This window comes from Ctenocephalides felis, unplaced genomic scaffold (assembly GCF_003426905.1).
Source record: "Ctenocephalides felis isolate EL2017-DRISC unplaced genomic scaffold, ASM342690v1 CF-g0.4_SCAFFOLD_03571, whole genome shotgun sequence".
Taxonomy (NCBI): Eukaryota; Metazoa; Arthropoda; class Insecta; order Siphonaptera; family Pulicidae; genus Ctenocephalides; species Ctenocephalides felis.
The window spans coordinates 17,019,448-17,043,864 of NW_020539725.1; the positions used below are offsets into that span (position 1 = coordinate 17,019,448).

Sequence of the window (24,417 nt, forward strand, 5' to 3'; positions counted from 1 at the left end):
ATTGTACTATATGAAAATATCATTTGTACGTTTTATAGTTTTACAATATTATTATCTTATCAACTCACCTCTATCCTCGGGGGCATTCTTCCAATTAATTAGATATTTTGTATTATTCAATACAAGCAACATAAAACTTTCCTTTACTATATAATAAGTATAGTTGGGTTCCGACTTTTCTTCAATAACATCATCATATTGTTCTTGTTCATTCTATGAAATAAAATAAAATAAAATCAAAGTATACCAAAAGTGGCAAATTTTGCAACTAATATGATTTTTATCATAATATATTTTCGGTATTTTACACTGACTATGCTAATGAACCAATTTAAATTTGATGTAATTTCTAATTTCGACTAATTCAAAAAATAAAAAATAAAACTCTCCAATGCCTCTCTCTATTGATATAGATAGCTATAAAGGATACACATAGATATCTTCGCGTGCAAACAAGACCTTGGACAAGGGTGTGCGTGCGTTATCACATGTATTAGTTGCTTTATGAATAATTCTATTTTAGCGGATTCTGAAACATTCGCAGAAACTATAATTCAACTAAGGATTTATTTCTAAATCAGTTACTATTTGGAAAAAAGTTCAACTTTAAAAGAAACTGTCGAAATCAGTTTTGCTTTTTGCATGTATATCCAGAATTAAAAAAGTTTCCTTTAGATGAGAAATAATAGCTGATTAAATTTTAGAAAAACTTCCAAAATTTCCGCTCAATATTTAGTATTATTATTAATTGGTGTTATAAAACATTGAATTATATTAATCAATTACTTGTAGCTATTAACCCTTACGGTCCAAAAATTTTCATCATCACTTCTCACAGAAAAATAGTAGTTTTTGAAATTTTCTTCAAAAAGGTTGCAAGTACTTAAATAGTATGTTTGAAAAAAAGTCATGCAACGTAATACGAATAATTTGATATATTTCTTTTTTGTAATAATCACAATAAAATGGTATTCTATGAGTTCAATGCATAATAAAGAAACTATAACTAAAATAATATTGGATATTAATAATAATATCGAATTAATAGTAATAACAGTAATAAAGATAAGTTCACGAATAAATAAAAATAAATTGATAAAATATTATATTTGTAAGGTAAAAATGTTTCTATGTAACCAGTTAACTGTGAAGCGCTCATTGAACTATGCGAATAGAGAACTATGAGATACTAAGTAATATTTTGTTGTAAATATCCACCTAAAACATTTTTTTGATTCCTGTGTAGCCTCAGCATATTCTAAATATCTTGAAATTTGAAAATATTCTTTTTTAACTTCCTGTAGGGTAAGTTATTGCAATCGTCCAAAATCTAAATAATTTTTTCGCATATGTTCACGTTTTAAAGGTTTCTGAGCATTTTGGCATACCTTAGAAAAAATGATGTATGTATGTGAGTGTGCGTATGTGAAGTGAACTGAGCATACGATTTGAACGATTCAAGAAAACATTGAATTGGTAATGATGACAAGACGTGGAAATTAGTTTCTGGCGAAGACAAGAGTTTAGTTTAGAAAGGCAAAAAAAGTTCCCCATTTTTTTTTAATTATCAAATATCAAAAATGATTCGGATTTCAATCCTAATTCTAGCTAAAATTCTAAAACCATCTTATATACTTCAAATAAATAATTTTAACTTTGCAATTCAGTTTATAGAATTCTTAGAAATGTAAGATATTTCTAACTCCGCTTAGTCCAGTTTTGTTTATTCAATTTTCATGTAAACATATATAAATCTCGTCATCCAATTTATAAGCTCTTATATTTTGTCATTCAATACAAATAAAAAAAGTTACAGTATATTTAATAATCTATAAAATTATTTAATATTCCAAGAATATTTGATTACCATATGGGAAGTTCCAGAACATTGTCTTAAGAGACGATGCAATCCACCACTATAATTTTCAAAAATTGCAATCGGGTAATTAGTTAAATTAAAACCTTACATTATACCAACAACTTGGAAAAAAATCTATTCAAATTTTACAGAAAAAGTTTGGAAGTCATTTTTAATCTAGAACGCCCGACACCGGTATACATGCGTGCCGTGGTTTAGGTATTTGTGATCACTTCTTGTCCGAATGATGATTATACACATCGGAAAAGCTGATGAAAAGGCTTGACTGCCAGTCTGACAAAGATATTCAGGACGCACGTTCGTATATAATAAATAATAAAACACCTATTCGATTAAAAATTCTAATGAAAATTGTAACATTAGTATATCATTTAAGTAAAACAATGTGCTATTAAATAAATCAATTATCATTTGTTGGAAAATTGTCTTGCAATATTTAAAAGTTGACATTGAAATTATAATGAAAACCGAATTTGTCAAAAACAATTCGAAACTTTTTGATGCAAAATAGATTTTGTGATAATTGCAATTATTACGTTTAAAGACTATGAAGACTATAAAAATGAAGACCTGAATATGACCTACCAAACTAATTTTATACCCTTAATACAATTCATGTCTAATAATCTAACATATAAACATACGTTATGAGTTAATATATGAGGTTTAAATCGGAAAAATATTTTCCTAATTTAATTAATTAAATATAAATTAATGACTGAGTTAAGTTAATGCAATTTTTTTTCTGAAGTTAAAATAAAATAAGGAGCATAGGTACTATATTCTTTAACTTTTGAATAAAATATATCTCCATTCTGCACTTAATTCAGAAATAAATATAACCGCGTCGTGTTAATGACCTAAATACTACCCTCATAGTCATTAAAGTAAACAAGTATAACCTGCATATTCCGAGAAGAAGATATTTCAACGCACTTCTCATAATCGGGGGTGAAATTGCAATGAAAATATTTGATGAACCTGATATTAAAGAGCACGGGGTTGCTATTAGATAACATAGTGATGTTATGTAAGTATTCAATAAAATGTAGAAATAATTTTTTATGATAAAGTATTTTTATGGTACAGTGTTTGAACAAGTTACAACTATTACTAAAGAATTTTCAAACAAAAATTTAGCTATCCATAATCATTATCAATATAGCGTCAATCTTAAGTTGCATTTTAACATTTTTAACCCTTTTCCGGGCCATTTTTTTATTTTAAATAAAAAAATTAGGGAAATAATGAATCAGTAATTATAAGCCTATATATGCAAATAAAAAACAAAAATTCTGTTTGAGCAAATTTTTTGATATTTGTGAATTATGTGACTTTCAAGTCATAGCAGCTTATGATATTCGCACTTCTGTGAATGAAAATGTTATTTCACGCTGAAAAGGATGGCATTAAAAATATTGATGTTAGATGTCCTGACAATGTTATAGAATTAAGATTTATGAATTAACGCATGAAAATATATAAAAAAATTGGAATGTGACCTGTAAGCTATGCGGGCCCATAGAGGATTAATTTAGTATTTTGAATTTAGTATTTAGAAATTGATAAAATAAGAAAATAACTAGTGGGTCGCATGGCATCGTGCCTTAAGGCAAATTGCTGAAACTTCCCGTACCAAAAATTATTATTTTTTAAAAATATTAACATTTTTGAAAAAAAAAATTACTCTGAAAAAATTAGATTTTTGAGAAACTATATATTTTTGACAAAAATTTACTTTTTTTGAGATAAAGACTGTTTGGAGAAAAATTTATTTTGAAATATTTTTGAAATTCTGAAATTCTGAAATATGGAAACGCGTAAGCTCCGCGTCGCCGTCTAACGGATAAACATTGATACGGAACCCATAGGATTGTAAACAAGATTTATACTTATTGTTAAAATCTCTATAAAATATCTGATAATTTGATGTGCATATGTCTAATAACCATTTTTGACCGCCAAGTGGCATTTTTTTTTACTTTTTTTACTAGGTCTCCGAAACCACTAGACCTGCCTTCATGAAAATTTGATCAGTTCTTCATCTTGTTAATACAAGTAAAATGTTGTTTTGAATTATTAAAATCGGACGCTCCGTTCTCTTAAAAACTGAGTTACCATTTTTGGCACTTTTTGCCCCATATCTTCGGAACGGCTAAACCTGCCCTCGCCAAAAACTAATCAGCTCGTCGTCTCCTTATCGATACAAATCGAATGTTTTTTGAATTATTCAAATCGGTTTTCCCGAAATCGTTGACGAACATTTGTATCCGAACACACACACACACGCACACACACATACACATACATCATCCATTTTTTTAAGGTATGGCAAAATATTCAGAAACCTTTAAAATGTAAAGATATATAAAAAAATTTATTTTCGATTTTTTTGCGATTACTATAACTTGCCCTACGAGAAGTTAACAATTGGTAAAAGATTAAAGAATGGTAATAAAGAATACTGAAAGATATAAAAATATAATAGTAAGTAGCGCAAGGTTGCATAAGTCGTACTCCGTAAGTAAACAATCCTTTAATATTTAATGCAATTAAAATAAAACAGAATTTTTGGCATTCACTGAATCATCATTTAGGTGGCTTATAAGCACAATAACTGAAATTTAACTTATTTTTTATTAAAATAAGTATTTTTATATTTTTCAAATATGTGCTTGTGTTACGATTAAGTTGCCTTGTAGGCGTATCACGTAATACCTAAGTCGTACCTAATACTAATAAAATATATAGAATTTTGCCTGAGATTCAACTTTGCTATAGTTATTACTGATCAAGTCGAACATAATTGTTTAAACCTAAAATAAAATAATGATCTCAACATGTAACGAATATATTTAGAAAATTATTAACCCTGAGTACTGATAATAAAAATAGATGTAGAACCAAGCAGTGGTTCTATATCTATTGATGTAGAACCACTGTAGAACGACTTGGGCAATCTTACAAAAATCTAGCCAAACACTGCTGATTTATCATTTGAACAAAAATTTGTACAATTTGAAGATTCAAGAACCTATTAATTTTTGCCAAATTTGCCAATTTTAAATAATATTTAAAATTTTAAATAATATTTAAAATTGGCAAATTTGGCAAAAATTAATAGGTTCTTCAATCTTCAAATTGTACAAATTTTTGTTCAAATGATAAATCACATGTATATTATAAAATATGTATATTATAAAATAAAATAATTTTATTCGTAATTTTAATGTTAAATCTCGATGCAATTGAACTAATTAGCATTTTTGCTCACGCTCTATATTTTGAACTTCTAAATTTGATTTTTCTTAAAATATTATTATTACTAGATTAGTATACTATTCATATGCTTTGGTAAATTCTATATTGAAAATTTTCATCCTATTAAGAAGTAGAGAGATGATTTTTTTTAAAGAAGTGCTGCTCAATACTTTTGTACGAAAATTTCTATTTACAAAGCATTTTCTTTTTATTTTAATCGCCCTTCATACTATCCTAAAACAGAAATTTTATTACGCTTAGCAGAAAAAGTTCATTGATACCTTAAAAGTATTGTTTTATAAAAAAAATTATAACACTCATATATGTTATTTTAGAAGTAGCAACAAGTTAGGTGTAAGCGGCATTTTGCCTTAAAGCAAGTAGCAAAACTTCCTGATATGTGTGAAAAATTAAAATTTGTCAATTTTTAAAATTGTGACAGTATAATTTTGAAACTTTAATGCTGCCGATCAATTCAAACTTTAAAATGTATAATTAAACTATTTTCTGCAAGTTTACAATATTTTAGGGTGTTCGTTAATACGATGAACACTATCATCAGAAAAGTTTTATCAAAATAATCAGATTGTTCATCATTTATATATATTTTTTTCATTTGCATAGTTTTATTGTCAATCAAAATAATATACATTTTTAAGACAATGTGCCGTAATGTTAATGCATTTAAGAGTTTGTCTCCTATGAGATATCTCTGTTTTTTTTATTTTTGACATTTTATTTAAGATCGTAAGGCCATTTTTTCTTCAATCTTCGTGTGGGATATTCCTCGCTTAATTCTTTTAAATATATGTTTGGGTGACCTGGTAGTTTTTCGAGGTACTTTTTGCTCCTTTCTTTTATCATTTAATTAATAGTTTTTATTTTTAGGTCTTTATGTAGGGTGTCATTTGTAACATACCAGTGTGCGTTCACAATGCATCTTAAAATTTTCGATTGCGCTACTTGTATTTTTTTATATTTGAATTACTTGCGCCCGCCCATAGCTCAATGCCGTATGTCCAGATTGGGATAATTATTGTTTTATATAAAAGGAGTTTGTTTTCATAGCACATATTTGAACTCCTGCCAATTAGCCAATACAACTCTTTGAACTTCTTCTCCATCTGTTTTCTTTTCATTTATAAATATTCACGAAGAAACGGTCTAGCCGATGTTTACCAAAAACTAATCAACACAATTCGCAATTGATTGAAATAGTTAACGCGCACAAAAAAAAATTGCACTTACTTGCTAACTGTGACGACCCGATTGATTGTCGCGAAAAACTAATAAATGAGAGATCTACTCGAGTTTTCTCGAATAACTCTTGAATTATCAAAATCATGCACTGTTTTTAAGAAAACGCCGACGAAAGGTCAAATTTTGGATCGTATACACATACTTAATTTTCCCAATTTTAGTCTCAAACGAAGAGAAAACATAATATTAGCATATCAGAGTTTCTGGCGAAAACATAAACTTCTCATTCGGGGTGGTAATAAGTAGAAAATCCAATATTAAAAGTATACATCCAATGAAATTTATCATTGTGACAGAAGGCGTAGCATTTCCTTCGTTTCTTCGCATGCTTAATATTCATAAAACATGTTATGTGATAATTACTAAATTGAAGCATCACAAAGAAGGGAGGTTCTTGATCAGATGGGCCGTGGAAATTCTTTTTGATTTACGATTCGTGTGTAGATAAAATAAAATTCAATCGCTGATGAATTATAAAAATCAGGTCAAGGATATTAATTAATAAACTAGATAATTGTACTGAATTTATCGATAATCGAAATAGTTTATTAGGTATTGGAAAAAAAACGCTTCCTGATTAAAATATATACGTGTTGGTTTAATAACTTGAAAGCATTATCTACATATATATAAAAATAAGTCGGGTTTTCCTTCCTGACGATATAATTCCAGAACGCACAAACCGATTTCGTCAATTTTGCATTCGTTGGAAAGGTCTCGGGCTCCGCAAGGTTTATAGCTATGCTGGAACTTTACGCACGGTAATTAAAAATTTGAGTAATGACATTAGTGAGAATTATCAGAATTATGCTTGGTTAAGTCAACGAGCAATTCTTGTCGCAAAGAATAATGATCTACACGCACTGAATTTCACCATTCAATCAAAAATTGCTGGCGATTTGGTGACATACCAATGATTCCGACTGGTCTTCCGTTATCCACCGTTTTGACTGGACTTCAAACAATTGCAACTTCCAGTTCGCCTTGCGTTCGTAATGACAATTAACAAGTCGCAAGGCCAATCGCTCAGTGTTTGCGGGATAAATTTCAAATAGATTATTTAGAAAATCATTGTTTTTCACTTGGACAGTTATACGTTGCCTGTTACGAGTTGGAAAACCATCCGCTTTGTTTGTGTTACGCCAGACCAAAAAACAAAAAATGTGGTTTACCAAAGAGCACTTCAATGAAGCGGATAATTTGCGGATTCACTTTCATTTACTTAGAGAAGTTCAACTAAAAAACAATACATTTTTAAATAGAAATAAATTCATTACTTTTGTGTAATTTTTCCTTTTCAAATATAAAACAAACAAAAAATTTCTTCATCTTTCTCACAAAACCATCTGGTGGCGAAACGGAGTTCGTTGGGTTTGCTAGTTTATTTATATATTTATAGTGTTTTTATTATGCCAAAGTTTTTTATATGTAAATTTTAATTTAAGATAATCTCGTTGTGTTCTGATATTTACACCAGAGAGGAATTGAAGATATAAGTACCAGAATTTTCAAGCATGATTAGCAAAATCGACGGGAGCGAAGGTGAGTAATAGCTGCTAGGCTCAAAATTTAACTACATCATTTATTTTTGACATAAGAATTCGTTTCTGTTCGGAATCTTTGACATAAGAATAGTTAGAAGAAGTGCTTAAAAATTGAAAAATCGATATCAAGTTCATTCTGTTTCTCTGAATGTTTAAATCCATTCGTGGTTTCTTATTTCACAGCTGCATCTTTAAACAACTTTTTCTTTATATCAGTTGATAGTGACTAAATATTGACTGATATAAAGATATTTTAGTGATATTTGTACGATGATGCATAAAAAATACTAAACGACGAGAAAAAAGTTATGTAAATTTAAAAACTTACAAATATCTACTCCAAAACAGGAGACGAACTATTTTTTTTTACTGAGAATGCTGTCTTCATCTACACCTACGTCTTCATCTACTCACTAATTATAATTAGTATTATCCAAATGCCATTGCTATGCAACAAAAATCTATCTATCTATCTTTCAAATATTAAAAAATAATTTTATCAAATTTCTTCCCAAGATGCGTTGGTGGCACCGCCACCTTTTGAAGAAGAATCTTCCGCCCGATGCTATTCGGAAGAAGAAGATTATTCGGCCAGTGTCACAGCTATCCTGCAAAGACGAGTAAGTTCCAGGTCAAAAGGCAAGAGGAGGAAGTCTTTTAAAAGTAGCATGGCCAGTAGTCCAGCCAGTGGCGTGAAAAATGGTGGCAGGAGAGAAAGTTCAATAAGTGCGGCAAGTTCAGCAGAGTAAGTCGTTTCCAATATTATTTAACATTTAGTAGATATAGTTTTGGTCAAACTTTACCACATAAGCCTATTAAAATAAAAGTTAAGATCAATTAAAAATATAATAATTAAAATTGGTAATCAATGCTCATTTGACTGTGCAATAGAATAAGTTCAGTGAAATAACCTCTGATTCAAAAACCAATTTACAACCAAAGGTCATCAATAGCTTATAAAAATAGTGTACGTTAGAATGATAATATATTTAAAACATATCTGAAAATAGAGAGAGGTTACGGTAACTTCAATTTATTTGATTATAGTGGCTTTCCGAAGCTAAATGAAAAAAACTTAATTCATTTTAGAGTATCAATGAAAGCAAAATAAAATTTTTATATACTGCATTGTAATAGGTACACATTGTATTTAGCATAATATATTATTAAAGAAAATCATAATTGAATATGTTATTTATAAGCAGCATACTCCTGCAATCCTATACAAAAATAAAATTAGACAGATACAGTCATAGATAAACAAGTATAAAGTTGATACAGTTTTATATTTTACAATAAAACTAGTGGGGCGCATGGCAAATTGCTGAAACTTACGAACCTTTGAAACGTAAATATATAAAAAATTTCATTTTCGATTTTTTTGCGATTACTATAACTTACCCTACGGGAAGTTAATAATGGTTAATAATTAACTGGTAATGATTTCATTTATATCTATTAGAACCGTAGTGTCCATGGATGAGGAAGTCCCCCAACAAGTAACAGAAGAACAAATTTTCGAAAATATTCGATTACACAAAGAAGTCTTAAGTTCTGTTAAAATGCAACCATGGCCAATGAGAAGAAAACGAAGACTAGCACATCAAGTACGTACTAAAATTATTTTATCATTATAAACTTTTCCAAATTTAGCACAATATAAATTTGCTTTTATATCAGGCAAAAAGTTATGTCGCCCGGCATGAAGATGTTTTGCAGGAAAGATTGGCTTTATCAAGAAGTACCAGGGATATGATGGCTAGAATTAACATTTTTCTAGCGGCGGTAAGTAACAGTTTTCAAATAATAATATCTAATCTAATAAATAATTACAACTAAGCTTGCTAAAACTAAAATTCAACATTTTTTGTACCACCTTTTACGTCCTGTAAATTCATTAACTGACAAAATTCAAGAAAAATGATAATCTTAATTTAAACGTCTATCAAAAACAAAAGAATCTATAACACTTAATTGGTGCTTAATAAGTTTAACGTCTATCAAAAACAAAACAATCCATATTAATCCACTATTGGTGCTTTATAAGTTTAACTAAATCTGAAGAGAATAAATCAATTCCGCAATCATGCGAATGTTTGAAATTGAATTGATTAACAAGAAAAAATAACAATACATTTCACCTACACATCTCCTTATATCTTAAGTTATATATACCAACTATTAATTAAATAATTTGAAGTCAAATCAGTTAGACGATAAAACATGTTTCGAGTTTTAATAAATCTAATGTTCATACTGGAAATCTTACTTGAAAAAATAATATTAGGGAAAAGTCCCCTAGTGGCGGACACCTAAGGTTATTTATAAATAAAACAAAAAATATTTTGCGAAATGTTATAATTATGATCTCCACGCTCTGGAATGTCTGCACATGTGTCTTTGGCGAATATTCTTACATATTGCAAAAAGTCACTATTCATCCACCCTTTTGGCTGGGCCACACCGATGCTCTCAGCTGGTGCATTCACCATAAGCTTTTCATTCTTCGACTAGGAAATACGAAAAATGGGGGTATGTAGTGATCGTTAGCACTCACACAGAACAAAATTAAATAATCGGAATAAATTACGTATATTCTCACAAGAAATATCAATATGTTTACTATCCGGCACTAAGAGACGACTTAGTGTCCGGTGCTACTAAAATTGGTTAAAAGATCTAATAATATTCTGCAATTGTACGGATAACAATCAAATACTTATCAAGTATTTATCTTTGCATAACACTCAAATGTAAATGCATAAATATGCTAGAATTACTGCCATTGATATTTAGGTGACGCCGTAATTTTGCGCCTAAAACAGGAAAGGGTTGCTCTCGCCGTGGCCGTGTGCGTCACTTTTATTTTGAAATGAAAAGATTTAGAATCGCTTAAATAATACGTGTTAAATAGCGTGTCCGGTATTTGGTGCCGTCCGGCGTTACGGGACTTTCCCCTACCATATGCACATTTGGTTTCTCGGGCATTTAATTCTTTGCATAACTATTTTCAGAAATGGAGTCATTGGAAACGTGAAGCAGCTAATCTAGGAAACTGGCTTGTGCCATGGGAAAGAAGGATCAAAGAAATCGAATCCCATTTTGGATCAGTAGTCGCTTCCTATTTTACATTCCTGCGTTGGTTGTTTTGGGTCAATATAGTAATTGCAACGGTTTTAACCGTTTTTGTCGTTGTACCTGAGGTACGGCAGGCCACTAAACCTATTAGATATAAATATAATTAACTACATTATTTATTCACTAGATATTAACCGCCGATCCTCAAACATCTGGCGAACGTAAAACAATGATACCTGAGGAAGAAGCTTCTTCAGGAGATCTCGTTACTCTTTGGGATTTCGAAGGTCCTCTCAAATATTCACCTTTATTTTATGGCTACTACACAAATCGAGAACCTGGTACAGCTCATGGATATCGACTACCTCTGGCTTATTTAGCTACAGGACTTGCTGTATACATTTATAGCTTTGTTGCAACTTTAAGAAAGTAAGTACAGAAACTCATTCATTGAATAATCTAAAAAAATGTAATGTTATAAGTATTTGAGCTGCGTAACATATAATCTATCTAATATAAATTCCTTCCCTCTTTAGAATGGCCGAAAACTCTAGGATGTCAAAGTTATCCAGTAAAGATGATGAATGCATTTTCTCTTGGAAATTGTTTACTGGATGGGATTATATGATAGGGAATGCAGAAACAGCACACAATCGAGTTGCCTCTATAGTACTTGGTTTTAAAGAAGCCTTATTAGAAGAAGCAGAAAGAAATCGAGAACCACGAAAGTAAGAACGAAATTCTCAATTTTTCAGAACTCTAAATTCATTTAATAATATCCAAATAGTAGACGATAATTCTTTCTAATCACGCATACATCTGAAAGAAAAAGTCTTTGTAATTGATATTCCCTTCTTGAAATTTAATCATCTTATCGATAAATGTCGTCATTAGCTCATTATGTGTTCAAAGTCAGCATAATTTTAATGTAGTTTATAGAGAGTTTGATAAAATTGTCAATTTGTCACTTTAGTTAAGTGATAATGTACTAGTACATACTAGTATAATGTACAAAATTTCTAGCATCGAAATCAGAACTAGTTGGTATTGGTATTTTGCCTTGAGGCAAGTTACATGAACTTCCCGCAATGTGTAAATAATCGACTTAATCAATAAAAAATAAATTAATTTATAAGTGGTTAAAAGTATTCCGTGGATTTATTACACATAATTGAAAACGAACGAACACGTTAACTCGGAGTATTTTCTGAAAGCAAATTTTCAAGAATCAACAATTTTTATAATTATACCAGTATCCGTAGGACTTTAATGGTTCAGTATGTTTAATAAGACCAGGTACTCTATCATTATACCAAGTAAATCGTCTAATTTTAATTTTGTCAAACGTCAAAAAAACTTCTCTTTTTCTCAAACTTTGATGTATTTTTTAAATTAAATTACACGTCGTAAGGCCGTAATAATTCAGTAAGTTCTATAAGACCATAGTATATATCGCCAAAAAAGTTCCATAAAAATCGGCTTAATTTTTTTTAACAGTTAATTATAAGAAAACAGCTCGGTAGATTTTCACCTAAAACTAATCTGTGTCATTCCCAACTAATGCCGTTCGAACAGTTTTTGATTGACACTTTTTTCCAAATTACAAAGAAACGGCTTGGCAGAGCGTCGCACAAAACTGACAAACGACAGTCCTCATCGAGATACATCATATGGCTTTTAATTTTCTGAAATCGGTTCAGGCATTTTTGAGAAAACGTCGATGAAAGGTCTAATTTTGACAAATGCCAAAGAAATGATACCAATTTTTGCAAACTTTGACAAATTTTTAAAGTTAAACCAATTGTCGTAGGGCCGTAATGTTTTGGTGTGATCTAGAAGACTATGGTATCTACCGTCAAAAAAAAATTAATAACAATCGTCGAAAAAAAATTTTAACACTTTATTACAAGAAAACTGCCCGGCCGATCTTTACCAAAAACTAATCAGCGCGATTCCCAACCAATATCTTTTGAACGGTTTTTGAATTTTCATAATCGATTCAGAATTGCGGGGTAAAACATGGACGTTTCACTTTTCTGCTATTTATAAAGAAACGTCTTGGCCGATCGTCACACAAAACTGACAAACGATAGTCCTTTTAAATTTTTTAAATCAATCCAGCCGTTTTTGAGAAAACGGCGATTTATGGAAAAAAATCTGTTTACACACACACATACTTTTTCCAAATTTGGTCTCATTCATAACATAAACTTCTCCTTCGGGAACTTAATAAAATATTTTTTTACAATTTTCTCGAGATTTCTCTCTAAAATAGAAAATGTAAAAAACTATTTATGTATAAAAGGTGATTTGTAGTAGACGGAAATAGATAGCAACTCAAAAAAAAATCTGTGCACCTCCATGATCAATTTAACGATATATAAAATGTTGGGTATCTGAATATAATTTCCCTGTGAATTTTCCAAACAAGACACAAAAAAGTTAAAACAACACCAGCACGATCTCATTTGATCTATTTTAACTCTAAAACCGTACAAAATTTTGCAATTACTGAATACAAATTGCAAATACTGCAACTTTTTTTGTAGAATTTTAAATAGTCGTTAGTTATTCCCTTAATAGTAATTTCCTTAATAGTTTTCTGATATGATCAGAAACAGGACTTTTTATGAGATCATATTTATAAGCTTATAGCATGACTAGATAATTTAAGATGACTCATAAGAGCATCTTAGCAGAAAAACTCTTCTGCCCTTGAATATAATTTACCACAAAACTAGAAAAACTACTATCCCTCAGCTGGCGAGTGCTGCTGATAAGAGTTGCTGTGAACTTGATGGTAGTAGTCCTACTTGGTGCCTCTGCATATGCCGTCGTCGTGGTAGTCGAACGATCATCAACTGTTAAACCAAACGCTAGTTGGTGGAGAAGAAACGAAATCACTGTCGTTATGTCTTTGATCTCGATCATATTTCCTGTCCTTTTTGAACTTCTGGGATTCTTGGAACGGTTTCATCCTCGGCAGCAACTGAGGCTGCAATTGGCAAGGTAAAGTATTTATTTATAAATTCAATATTGAATTCTAAGATAATTATAAAACAGGAGAGTAACCAGTAAAATCAATTAAAATATCCCAAATACTCTAAAAAGGTAAAAACTTTATACAAACTAAAGTCATCATCAGCTATGAATTATTCATAAGATAAGTTTGGCCAAAACACTGCAAGGAGAATGTAAATTTTAATTACAATTTTATGTTTATTTTTAGTTTGTGAGAAATCTTCACCCAACCAAGAAAGTTTTATATTGCGCCAAGACACGTAATGTTTGTGATAAAAAAGTTATATGTATCTAATCCCTTTTAATTGAAAATACCCTTTTGATTTTCGCTTTAATATTGCCCTTATGATTTCAATCTATATTAATATTAATCAAGACTATTAAAAATGTAATAGTCTATAATAAAAATAGCCTGTTTATACGGACAAATTTCCTATTTGAATTTGTGTTTTGGTAAAGCAATGATAAATAAAGTTCTGAATCATCAAATATTTTTAATTGTTAAAATTCTTCAAATGAAAAATATATTTAAGAAAATAACACAACTAGTAATAATCTTATAAAAACATGCCTTGATTGAGTGTAGTTATTATATTATGATAGTAATTCATATATTGAATCTTATTAATTTTGTTGCAGTTTGAATATCGTATTTTCATGATAATCATATACTAAATATCAAAAATATGTTAAGTGTTTATGTTATAACTTTTTATTTTTTATATTACAATAATTTTACATATGAAATCTTAAAGGGATTATTTTAATTTATAAAACAATTCAGCATTTCTATCGTCTATCTTCTTATATACATACTTAATTATTTACCCGAAAATTATTATTTAGATGTATTTTCATTGATTATAATAATATTTTATGAATTCCATCACTAGTGCACCTTAACCAATATTTTTTCGTCTTTCATATGACTGCTTATTTTCATATTGATTTCAATTGAATTAATGCAGTTTAAATGAATAGTTAGGTAACAGTAATTATGGCGTTCTAAATTCTTTTAATCATATTATTCATAAATTTTACACTTTGGTTTGAAATGAAGCTGTGCAATATAAATATTTACTCCAAAACCAATATATATATATATATATATATATATATATATATATATATATTTGGTAAAATAAAAGTTTTGCACAAGCCCCATTAGACGTTTTCATAAATGTTTTTCCTATTTCAAACACGGTTTAAAAGAGATTTCACATTTACTCTACTATATCTATAAACATTCCCGAGCGCAATTAAAATAGAGATAATTCGTTAAGTTTTTTCATCCCTGCGACTAATGCAGGTAAAATAAAACAGAATAAAGAAAAATCTTCTGATATGAATTTATCAGACTAGAGAAAGTACAATTCTCATTTTTCTTTAATTCACTTAAATTTAAGTCAGAACATAAATATATAATAATTTAGTTTAAGTTTTGAAAGCTTCGAGCAAACGTCGAACCAGTTACTTTAGTGTTCATCAATTATTTTGACAGCCTAATTTATTGCTTGATAATAGTTGATTGTTATCTTGATTTGGTATTATTTTTAGTTAAATATAATTTTATTTAGGAATTTCATAAAAAATTAGTTATTCTATTTAAAATATTTTGATCATTTTCACAGGATCATGGTGCTCAATCTTCTTAATTTGTATTCGCTGATCTTTGCGCAGTTCGACAAAATCGAAAACATGACAATTTCTTTAGAACAACTAAGACCAAACATGCCCTGGAATCAAGTAACAGAAACAAGTGCGATTTCAACAATTATATTCGCCACAGAAATGAATTACATAAGCACAAACGAAGACAAAAAATTTACGACAACCACCGAAACTACAACTGAAAATCATCATTCTGCTCTTCCAGAAAACATAAATAACACAGATTGTTATGAAGTGCCAGTAGTATGCAATACATCTCATCATCATGTGGCTCAATTGAAAATGCCGTTTGATTATGTTGATACAGTATCATCTTCAGAAGAAAACTCTACAAAAAATGTGCAAAATATAACAAATAATAAACCTAAATCTAATATATCCCTCTGGTATAATTTTTATAATGAGAATATTGATTCATTCAATTACACATTTGATTATGAAGATTATGAGGTTACTGATCAAAACAACAATAACACAGATTTTGATGGTTATAATATTAGCACATTACTACCATCTTTATATCATGATTACATATCAAAATTTACCAAGCCTCTCGGGGAAACCACCACTGAATTTGATAATACTGCTAACAATGATACAGACCAATTAAAAACATGTTTTATTTTGATTTGCAACAACATAACTTCAGGATTAAATCTTGATTTATCTCGAGCCTCTTTTTTAAGATCAGATGATTTACAGATAGATTTAACAACTCCCGAAACTGTTGCGCAAACAAATTCTAAAATAGTAAATAGGAGGCCGGAATTGAATATGGAAACAAGAAGAAAACTTCGAAAATTGTGTTGGGAAACAAATTTTGGACAAGAACTGGTTAAACTTACAGTCATGGATTTGGTAATATTTGTTCTTATAAATAAATATTCTAATTCTATTAATACATATCTAGCCCATCATGAACACTAATTTCATTTAAAATTCTCGGAAACGTTTTAAATTTAAAAAAATATAAATAACTGTTTTGAAACAGCTAAAAGTAGCTCTAGTTCCATCTGATATAATTAATTATTTATGGCAGGTTCTGACAACATTCACTACATTAATGGTTGATTTTTTGCGTGCTTTGGCTGTTCGATATATGAATAACTTTTGGTGTTGGGATTTAGAAAAACAATTTCCCCAGGTAAAATTTTATTTTGAAATTCCATAATAAATCTATAAGTATAAATTATTATTTCAGTACGGTGATTTTAAAATAGCAGAGAACATTTTGCATCTGGTAAATAACCAAGGTATGGTGTGGATGGGAATGTTCTTTTCTCCAGGGCTTGCTATATTGAATCTGGTTAAATTAATTTTGTTGATGTATCTTCGATCTTGGACCGTCATGACTTGCAATGTGCCTCATGAAGTAGTTTTTAGGTATTTTCGCATATTTATAATTGAATGATAACCAAAACCGTTAACTGAAATAATATTTTTTAAAGAGCTTCTCGATCAAACAACTTTTATCTGATGCTCTTGTTGACCATGCTATTCCTGTGCGTTTTACCAGTGGGATACGCAATTGTATGGGTGGAACCATCCTGGCATTGTGGACCATTCTCCAATTATAAAAGGATATACCATCTGTTTACCGAAACACTTCATAATGCACTTCCAAAGTATATCAATAAAAAAATCTTAAAATTTGCTGTTCATATAATTTTATTTACACATATTTGTATTTTCAGGTCCTTACATCGATCTTTGGACTACATAGCATCACCAGGGACCATAATACCACTGCTGGTACTTTTAGTATTGATAATTTATTACTTAATATCATTGACGGCTTCATTGAGAGAAGCCAATCAAGATCTGAAGGTATAGCTTTTTTAAGCTCTAATACATTTTTATAGTTAATTTTCATTTCACATTATATACATTCCACTTCTCCTTACCTATTACATATTTACGATTAATATTACATATTTTATTTTCCTTGATGGATACTTCTTCCGAAGGCAGGTCCGTGTATTGTGTTAAACTGCAATTCAATCATCAATGGACAAAGTTATAGTACTTTTTTTCTGCACACAGTACCGGAAGAAAATTCGAATGCGTTTTACTAGTAAGATGCATATTGCCAATGTAGCTATGCCCGCCGCATTTACATAATGTTGCAGCAATGCCTATTTGAGATCTCAAGTAAAAATTTCATATCTGTATTTATGTTACGTAGTTATATAATTTATTAAAACTCTCCTTCGATAACTCAGGTTGTTGGGTTATAATTTCACCCTTGTAGCTGTGGACTGTATTAAACACTAATTTGTTTGTATATTATGTATTTGTTGCAGTTCCTATTACAATCACTGATTTGTCACTAAGTTATAATGAAAGAAGATATTTATTTATTATTTATTATTTATATATTTATTATTTATTATACATGTTGTTTCGCGGACTTTACTTTTAGAACTGAACAATTAGTCCTATCAAATTTTCCGCTACCCCCTCTGCCGGGCAACCAACCCGTGTAAAACTCAATGCCATGAAGATTGTCACCTTCATGGCCAATATAATAAGACGAAAATATGTCCAAACTATATCATACTTCTTGATACGAGCTGATCGAGGTTGCGTTTTTATACTCAATAACTAAATAAATTATAATATGATTCAATAAATTTATAGGCCAAAATACATTATAAATTACCGAATAATACATTATTAAACGCAATAGAAAATGAATTGGTCGCTATTATTTTCTATGAATAATATATACTCATATGTGTGTGTGTGAGTACTGTTCGCATATTTGTAGATCTTTAGATCTTTAGAGATCATTACAAATAGTTCGATTTTCTATGCTTTCGCTTTAATTATGAAAAAGTATATGGTGGTAAAAAATGAAAGCGTCATCACCACATTATCTATACAAGACACTATTTGAGGATTTCATGGTTATAGATAATAAAAAGATTTATTTAAAATAATACTAACTATGAGATAAATCAATCTCGAAACATTTGTCAATATAATTTAACAGTGTACATAAAAAGTTGTATTCAGATTTGCTAAAGTTGCTAGTAAATATGGACACAAGTTGTGTCACACAACGCAGTGATATAATTTACAGTTCTAATTTTACTCATAACTCATGGTTGATATTTTATATATCAACTTATTTTTGGTTAAGCACATATTTTTTTAACCAGTTGTCGTCCGAATCGATGTCATGACGAGTATATTCGTTAATCACAGAGTTGCGCTATCAAAGTATCGAATAGAAAATATTGGTTTATTTTACAAGTTTGAAGCATATTATTACTATATTTCATTGCTAAGATAAGCATATATGTATTACATGCATATTAATCATGAAACCAAAATTCCTTGACGAGTATGTCATGTAACTGGTTATAACCAGGAAAAACATTGCGATAATCGTTCTATTATAATGGAATAATTTTCGCAATGTTTTTCCTTCACTTTAATCTAGTCTCAAAATCTAACTCTAAGAGTTAGTACCAACATATACCATTTTCCTAACCTAAATGCAATATATAAAACGCCAAGAATAATTCATGTTTTTTATATGATGATTAGCTCCAATTACGTCGAGAAAGAACTGAAGAACGAAGGAAGATGTTCCGTTTGACTCGATCAGAAGATTCCTTTGATGATGGTAAAGAAAATAACGGTGGTGCTGGAGGTGGTGGCACACAGGCGGACCAATGGCGCAAAGCACTCGCCTTACGGTCACAAATGGCAGGTTCAGGAGTTGGTGGTTTGCAGAAGACTGAGGATGAACGAAGTGGTATGTACTACTACCATGAAAACGAAATGATTTATTACACAAAAATGTTATATTTTATAGCTTAACATTTGTTGTCAATATCCATCCAAAATTCTATGTCATCATTAATGGATCTGAATTTTTTTGAGAACAAATGTACCGTACAAAAATAGAACAAAAATGTTAAATATATAGTTTAAACATTATAATTGGTAAAGAGTAATAACTTTTTCTTTAAGAACGCAGAAGTTACCGTTCTAAACAACGCGAATTTTGATTCTATATATCATATATAATATTATAGTACATCGCTACAAAATTTTATACATACATTTCAAAATCAAAATTAACTGGCAAAAAAATGGCGACAAACCTTTCCCATTAATATTCAACTTTGTTTCTGAGTATAGATCACGAAAATAAGGTGATAGAAATATGAAAAAATAATCTGAGATAAATGTAATCCTATTTAGAAAACCAATTCATGGATATTAAATATTAACCCTACATTATATCTATAATAATTTTTCTAAATGAAGCATATAGAACACAAATATATAATTAAATTCATAATAAATATTTATAAAATTTGAAAGATATTTGGATAAATAGTTGGCTAATGCAAATGTGTACAAAATAGTAGAATAAACAAAATATTATGAATGATTGGAATATTACTATGAGTAATATGTGTAATTCTAACGCAGATTAAACGCGATGCAAAAATAATTGTACAAATTAACGTATAGTAATTCATCGTAATTCTTAAATCAGTTAAACTATAAATGTGTAGTAAGTTTGATAAAATAATTCATAGGTGCTTTTGCATAAATTGGTTGAATTAAATTAAACATAATTAAATTTGCAATAGTAGTTTGTATAATTTTTTTTTTGAGTTTTCATTATTATGTGAGTGTTGTTAAACCTATCTTTTATCAAATTTTATTACCAATATATTTAATTGTAAGTAATAAGTTAACTTTAGTAAAAAAAAACAATTTGATTTATTTTAACGGATTGATTAAATATATTTTATAAACTCATACTTAATTGCAAGCGGTTATCATAATTGTCGTTTTTTAGAATTTTTGGCAAGAATTATGAAGCAAGCTTTCCAAAAAAGTTTCGGCAGTTCTGAAGAAGCTAGTTCTCCACATTATAGAAAAAAATTCGATGCAGTGCAGTTGCAGAAATCGCAAGAAAGTCCAAACAAAACTGGATCTGCCGATAAAGGTAAAATAAAAGATTGAACAATTTTATTTAAACCCTAATTGTAATAAGTAAAATTTTATAATTTTAAAATTGTTATATTTAAATTATCAATATTAAAATAGTGTATAGAATATGTGAAGTTATTTTCATTATTACAAACTTACATTAAATTATTTATATGAAACTTAAGTAACATCTGCTTGAGAATTTGCAGAGAATTTGAATATATTTAGATATTTATTTAGATTTAGATCTAAAATATCTTGACAACTGCTACATTTGCCAATGAAATAGCAAGATTTAGACAAGTATTAAATAGAGACAGTTTCAAGAATAACATAAGTTAGCCTCGACCTGGTTAGGATAACCAGTCCTATTCTAATTTGTTTTATTCTAATTTATCTAAACATCAAAGATTAATTTAAAAAAAAGCTGAAGAGATAATCTGCAAAATATATGTTAAATACATTGAAATCCAAATCGTTTATCGTATGATAGTGGAAAGGAAATTGCATGTGGTAATGCTAAAATAAATCAAGTTTATCTAAATTTCATTGAAATTTTAAAATGCATTTATAGTTATTATTATTTATTATTCTTATTAATCTGTCATTTCAGATAATGATTCAAAAGCTAAAAAAGTACCAGCGCTTAAAAAGTTTATTATGAGAATTCCAATTCACAAAGCTTTAAGGATGAGCCGGACTTCAACCGAAATTGCGGATGCTGAAAATGAAAAATACACCAAAATTGACGAATCTTTGGATGAAATCATAATTAATGAAGACAAAAGCCAAGAGGAGCCCGAAAAAGAAAAGCAATTTTCCTTTGATAGTTATCCTATTATTACAATCAGCAAGTCAGATAATGAAAAAGATACTGCTGACAAGGACGAAAAACAAGAAGAAATTGAGAAATCTATGAAAATTATTGACGAGTATGTAACTTAATTTTAAATTATAAATATTTATATACTTAATATTTATATTCGTCTCATAACTAACGTGAAATATGACATGCATATTTTAACTATAAAGATGAATTCTAGCCAAAGGCATTTTCGTGATTGTTATGCTATTAAATTAAGCTCGTATGGATAATTAATTTAACACATTACAAAATATCAGTTTAAAAAAATATAAACCATTTTCAGTATATTAAAATACTGTAATCATTTTACTATTCTTGAACGGTTTCTCACGGCACGTTCGTACAGATCTGACAAAAATAATTATAGGGACCGTGCACGAATGAATATTCGCATGGGAAACGATCGCCCTGGCCTCAGTTTGACAAAATATCAACTTTTTATTCATATATCACAAGTTTTTATGCAGGATTTGCATTAATAGTTTCTGTTCATTCTATTTCGATCACATTGTACGATATTTGAGGAGTTGGTAACCATAGTAAAGCTTCTCAAAAATCAGGGCAAACTGATACGGTGAGGATATTGTGTGTATAATTTTTTTTACTAAACTTGTGGGGTGCATGGCATCATGCCTTAAGGCAAATTGCTTGTACTTCCCGTACCGTAATTAAAAATCTTGATACGGAATCCAAAAAAATTTAAACAAAATGTGTACCCATTATTAAATTCTCTATAAAATATCTGATAATTCCATGTACATATGTCCAGTAAACATATTTGACCGCCAAATGACATTTTTTTAACTTATTTTTATTGAGACTCCATAACTGCTGGACCTGCCTTCCCAAAAATTTAATCAGTTCTTCATCTTGTCAATACAAGTAAAATGTTTTTCGAATTATTGAAATCGGACGCTCCGTTCTCTTAAAAACTGAGTTACCGTTTTTGGCACTTTTTGCGCCGTATCGTCGGAACAGCTGGACATGCCTTCGCTAAAAACTCGTCAGCACGTCTCCTTATCAATACGAATCGAATGTTTTTTGAATTATTCAAATCGGTTGATCCGTGTTTTCGAAATCGTCGACGCAAATTTCTATCCGCACGCGCACAGACACACACACACACACATACATCAATTTTTTCTAATTTATGACATTCTGTAGCAAATTGTTGTTTCCAAAAAATTATAAATTACAAATTTTTAGAATTCCCGGAGTACTGTACCGGCAACAGTCTTTTTTGCACCAAATGACTGGACTATATATAAATATACCTAAGATATATTATAATTTTCGAGGTGCTCTTTATAAATTTCAACTTTGCCACCTCAAATTTTTACGGCAAGTCGCCGCCATTTTTCGGCGTCATAAAACAGTTTTTGTTTTAAGTATCTACTTTCCGGCTCATTCTACGATAAAAGTAGCTATTAAACTAGATAAAATTTCCTACAATTCATTTGAAAACCGGTTTTTTTGTAAAAACTACCAAACTACCAAATGACTGAACTAATAAGCTATTATGATTTCAAAGTTTTCGGTTCGAGATGAACTAACTTATACAAATCACAAACCATCTTATGTATCTTGAAACCTTAGCTTATCCACATCTCTCATCTGATTAAAATAGTTTTCAAATTAGCCTTAAATTTACTAACACATTAAAAATGCCTCTAATTAGCATTGATATTTCACAGATCCGTAGAATTGTTAAAATCTTTGAACAATTCGGAAGAAAACATATTAGACCCATCAAATTCCAGTGACGGAAAATCATTAATGGCACCTGCAGAAAAATCATCGGTAAGATTAGGCCGAAAATTATTAAAAGAATGTAGAAGATGGCAAAAACAAACCAGTGCAGATCAGCCAGAAGAGGTCGTTGAGAAATATACGAAGAAATGTGAAGATTCTGAAACTATTGCACCTAATCCTAATGAAAATGAAAGTAAATGCTCAACGGAATCTACTGAAGGTTATCAAGATTCATCGTTCGAATAATGAACGATTTACGGGATAAATTAAAATTATGTATATGGAATTAAGTCATACAATATTACCGAAGTAAATAATAAGGTTTGCATTAGTAGTAATGTCAACTTACTATGAAATGTTTCAATATCAGTTAAAATCGAGATCAATTCAAAATAGAAGGTATTATATTGTTCGTAACTATTTGAAGCGATTTAAAGTTAAGTGCCATTTCCATGTAAATTTCAAATTCAAATTTATATTGATCACTAATTTTGTTAATTAGACATTTATACTTGTTTATCTATGATTAGACAATTAATAAGCAAAATAGAACAGCAATTTGCTTACAGACACAACTCTATCAGCTCTTGAAACTTTATAACAATAACTCTATAATATGCCGAAACAAACCTTCTTGCAATGTTGATTGTTTTCTATTTCTATTATTATTAATTTAATATAAGAACTATAATTTTTATAGTACGTGGATATTGTATAAATATGTAAATAGTACGAAATCACCACTGTTGATTCACCAGCGACAAAGCTAAAAAAACAACGGAGAAAAAACTTGAGCATACTTTCTATTTTAATGTTAATTCATAATCAATTCCTTGTTATTTGATAGAAAAAAATCTATATACGGTTATGATGAATAACAAAAGCTCTATAGATATTGTAATTAGAATTACTAATTGTTGGTTGTTTATAAAACATACAATTTTCATTGCTATTATATGGGGGCGTCCAATAATCGTGTGAGGTTTTTAGGGAGAGAGGGGTTGAAAAAAAATCACCAAATATCACGTGTATTTATTTTTTGACTGAATTAAAGAAAAACCAAACATTTTCAGAAAAAATAAAAAAAAACAATTTTTCCTCGTAACTAAAATACACGTGATGAT

General features: G+C 29.5%; 1 protein-coding gene across 1 annotated transcript; it reads left to right on the top strand.

Moving 5' to 3' along the window:
• Positions 1-8,535: 8,535 nt before the first annotated feature.
• On the top strand, positions 8,536-23,539 carry LOC113385703 (transmembrane channel-like protein 2). Its single transcript, XM_026623542.1, has 16 exons — positions 8,536-8,689; positions 9,407-9,551; positions 9,625-9,729; positions 10,959-11,147; positions 11,210-11,451; positions 11,559-11,750; positions 13,783-14,031; positions 15,675-16,572; positions 16,754-16,858; positions 16,916-17,097; positions 17,163-17,339; positions 17,409-17,541; positions 19,270-19,480; positions 20,543-20,692; positions 21,290-21,608; positions 23,236-23,539. The coding sequence occupies exons 1-16, from the start codon at positions 8,613-8,615 to the stop codon at positions 23,537-23,539; spliced, it is 3,678 nt and encodes a 1,225-aa protein (XP_026479327.1). The 5' UTR covers positions 8,536-8,612.
• The last annotated feature ends 878 nt before the right edge of the window (positions 23,540-24,417 follow it).

Coding starts and splice junctions, on each gene's coding strand:
- LOC113385703 (XM_026623542.1), top strand. CDS start 8,613: ATGGCCAGTAGTCCAGCCAGTGGCGTGAAAAATGGTGGCAGGAGAGAA. Junction 14,032..15,674: donor CTGAGGCTGCAATTGGCAAG/GTAAAGTATTTA, acceptor TCATTTTCACAG/GATCATGGTGCTCAATCTTC. Junction 17,098..17,162: donor CCTCATGAAGTAGTTTTTAG/GTATTTTCGCAT, acceptor TATTTTTTAAAG/AGCTTCTCGATCAAACAACT.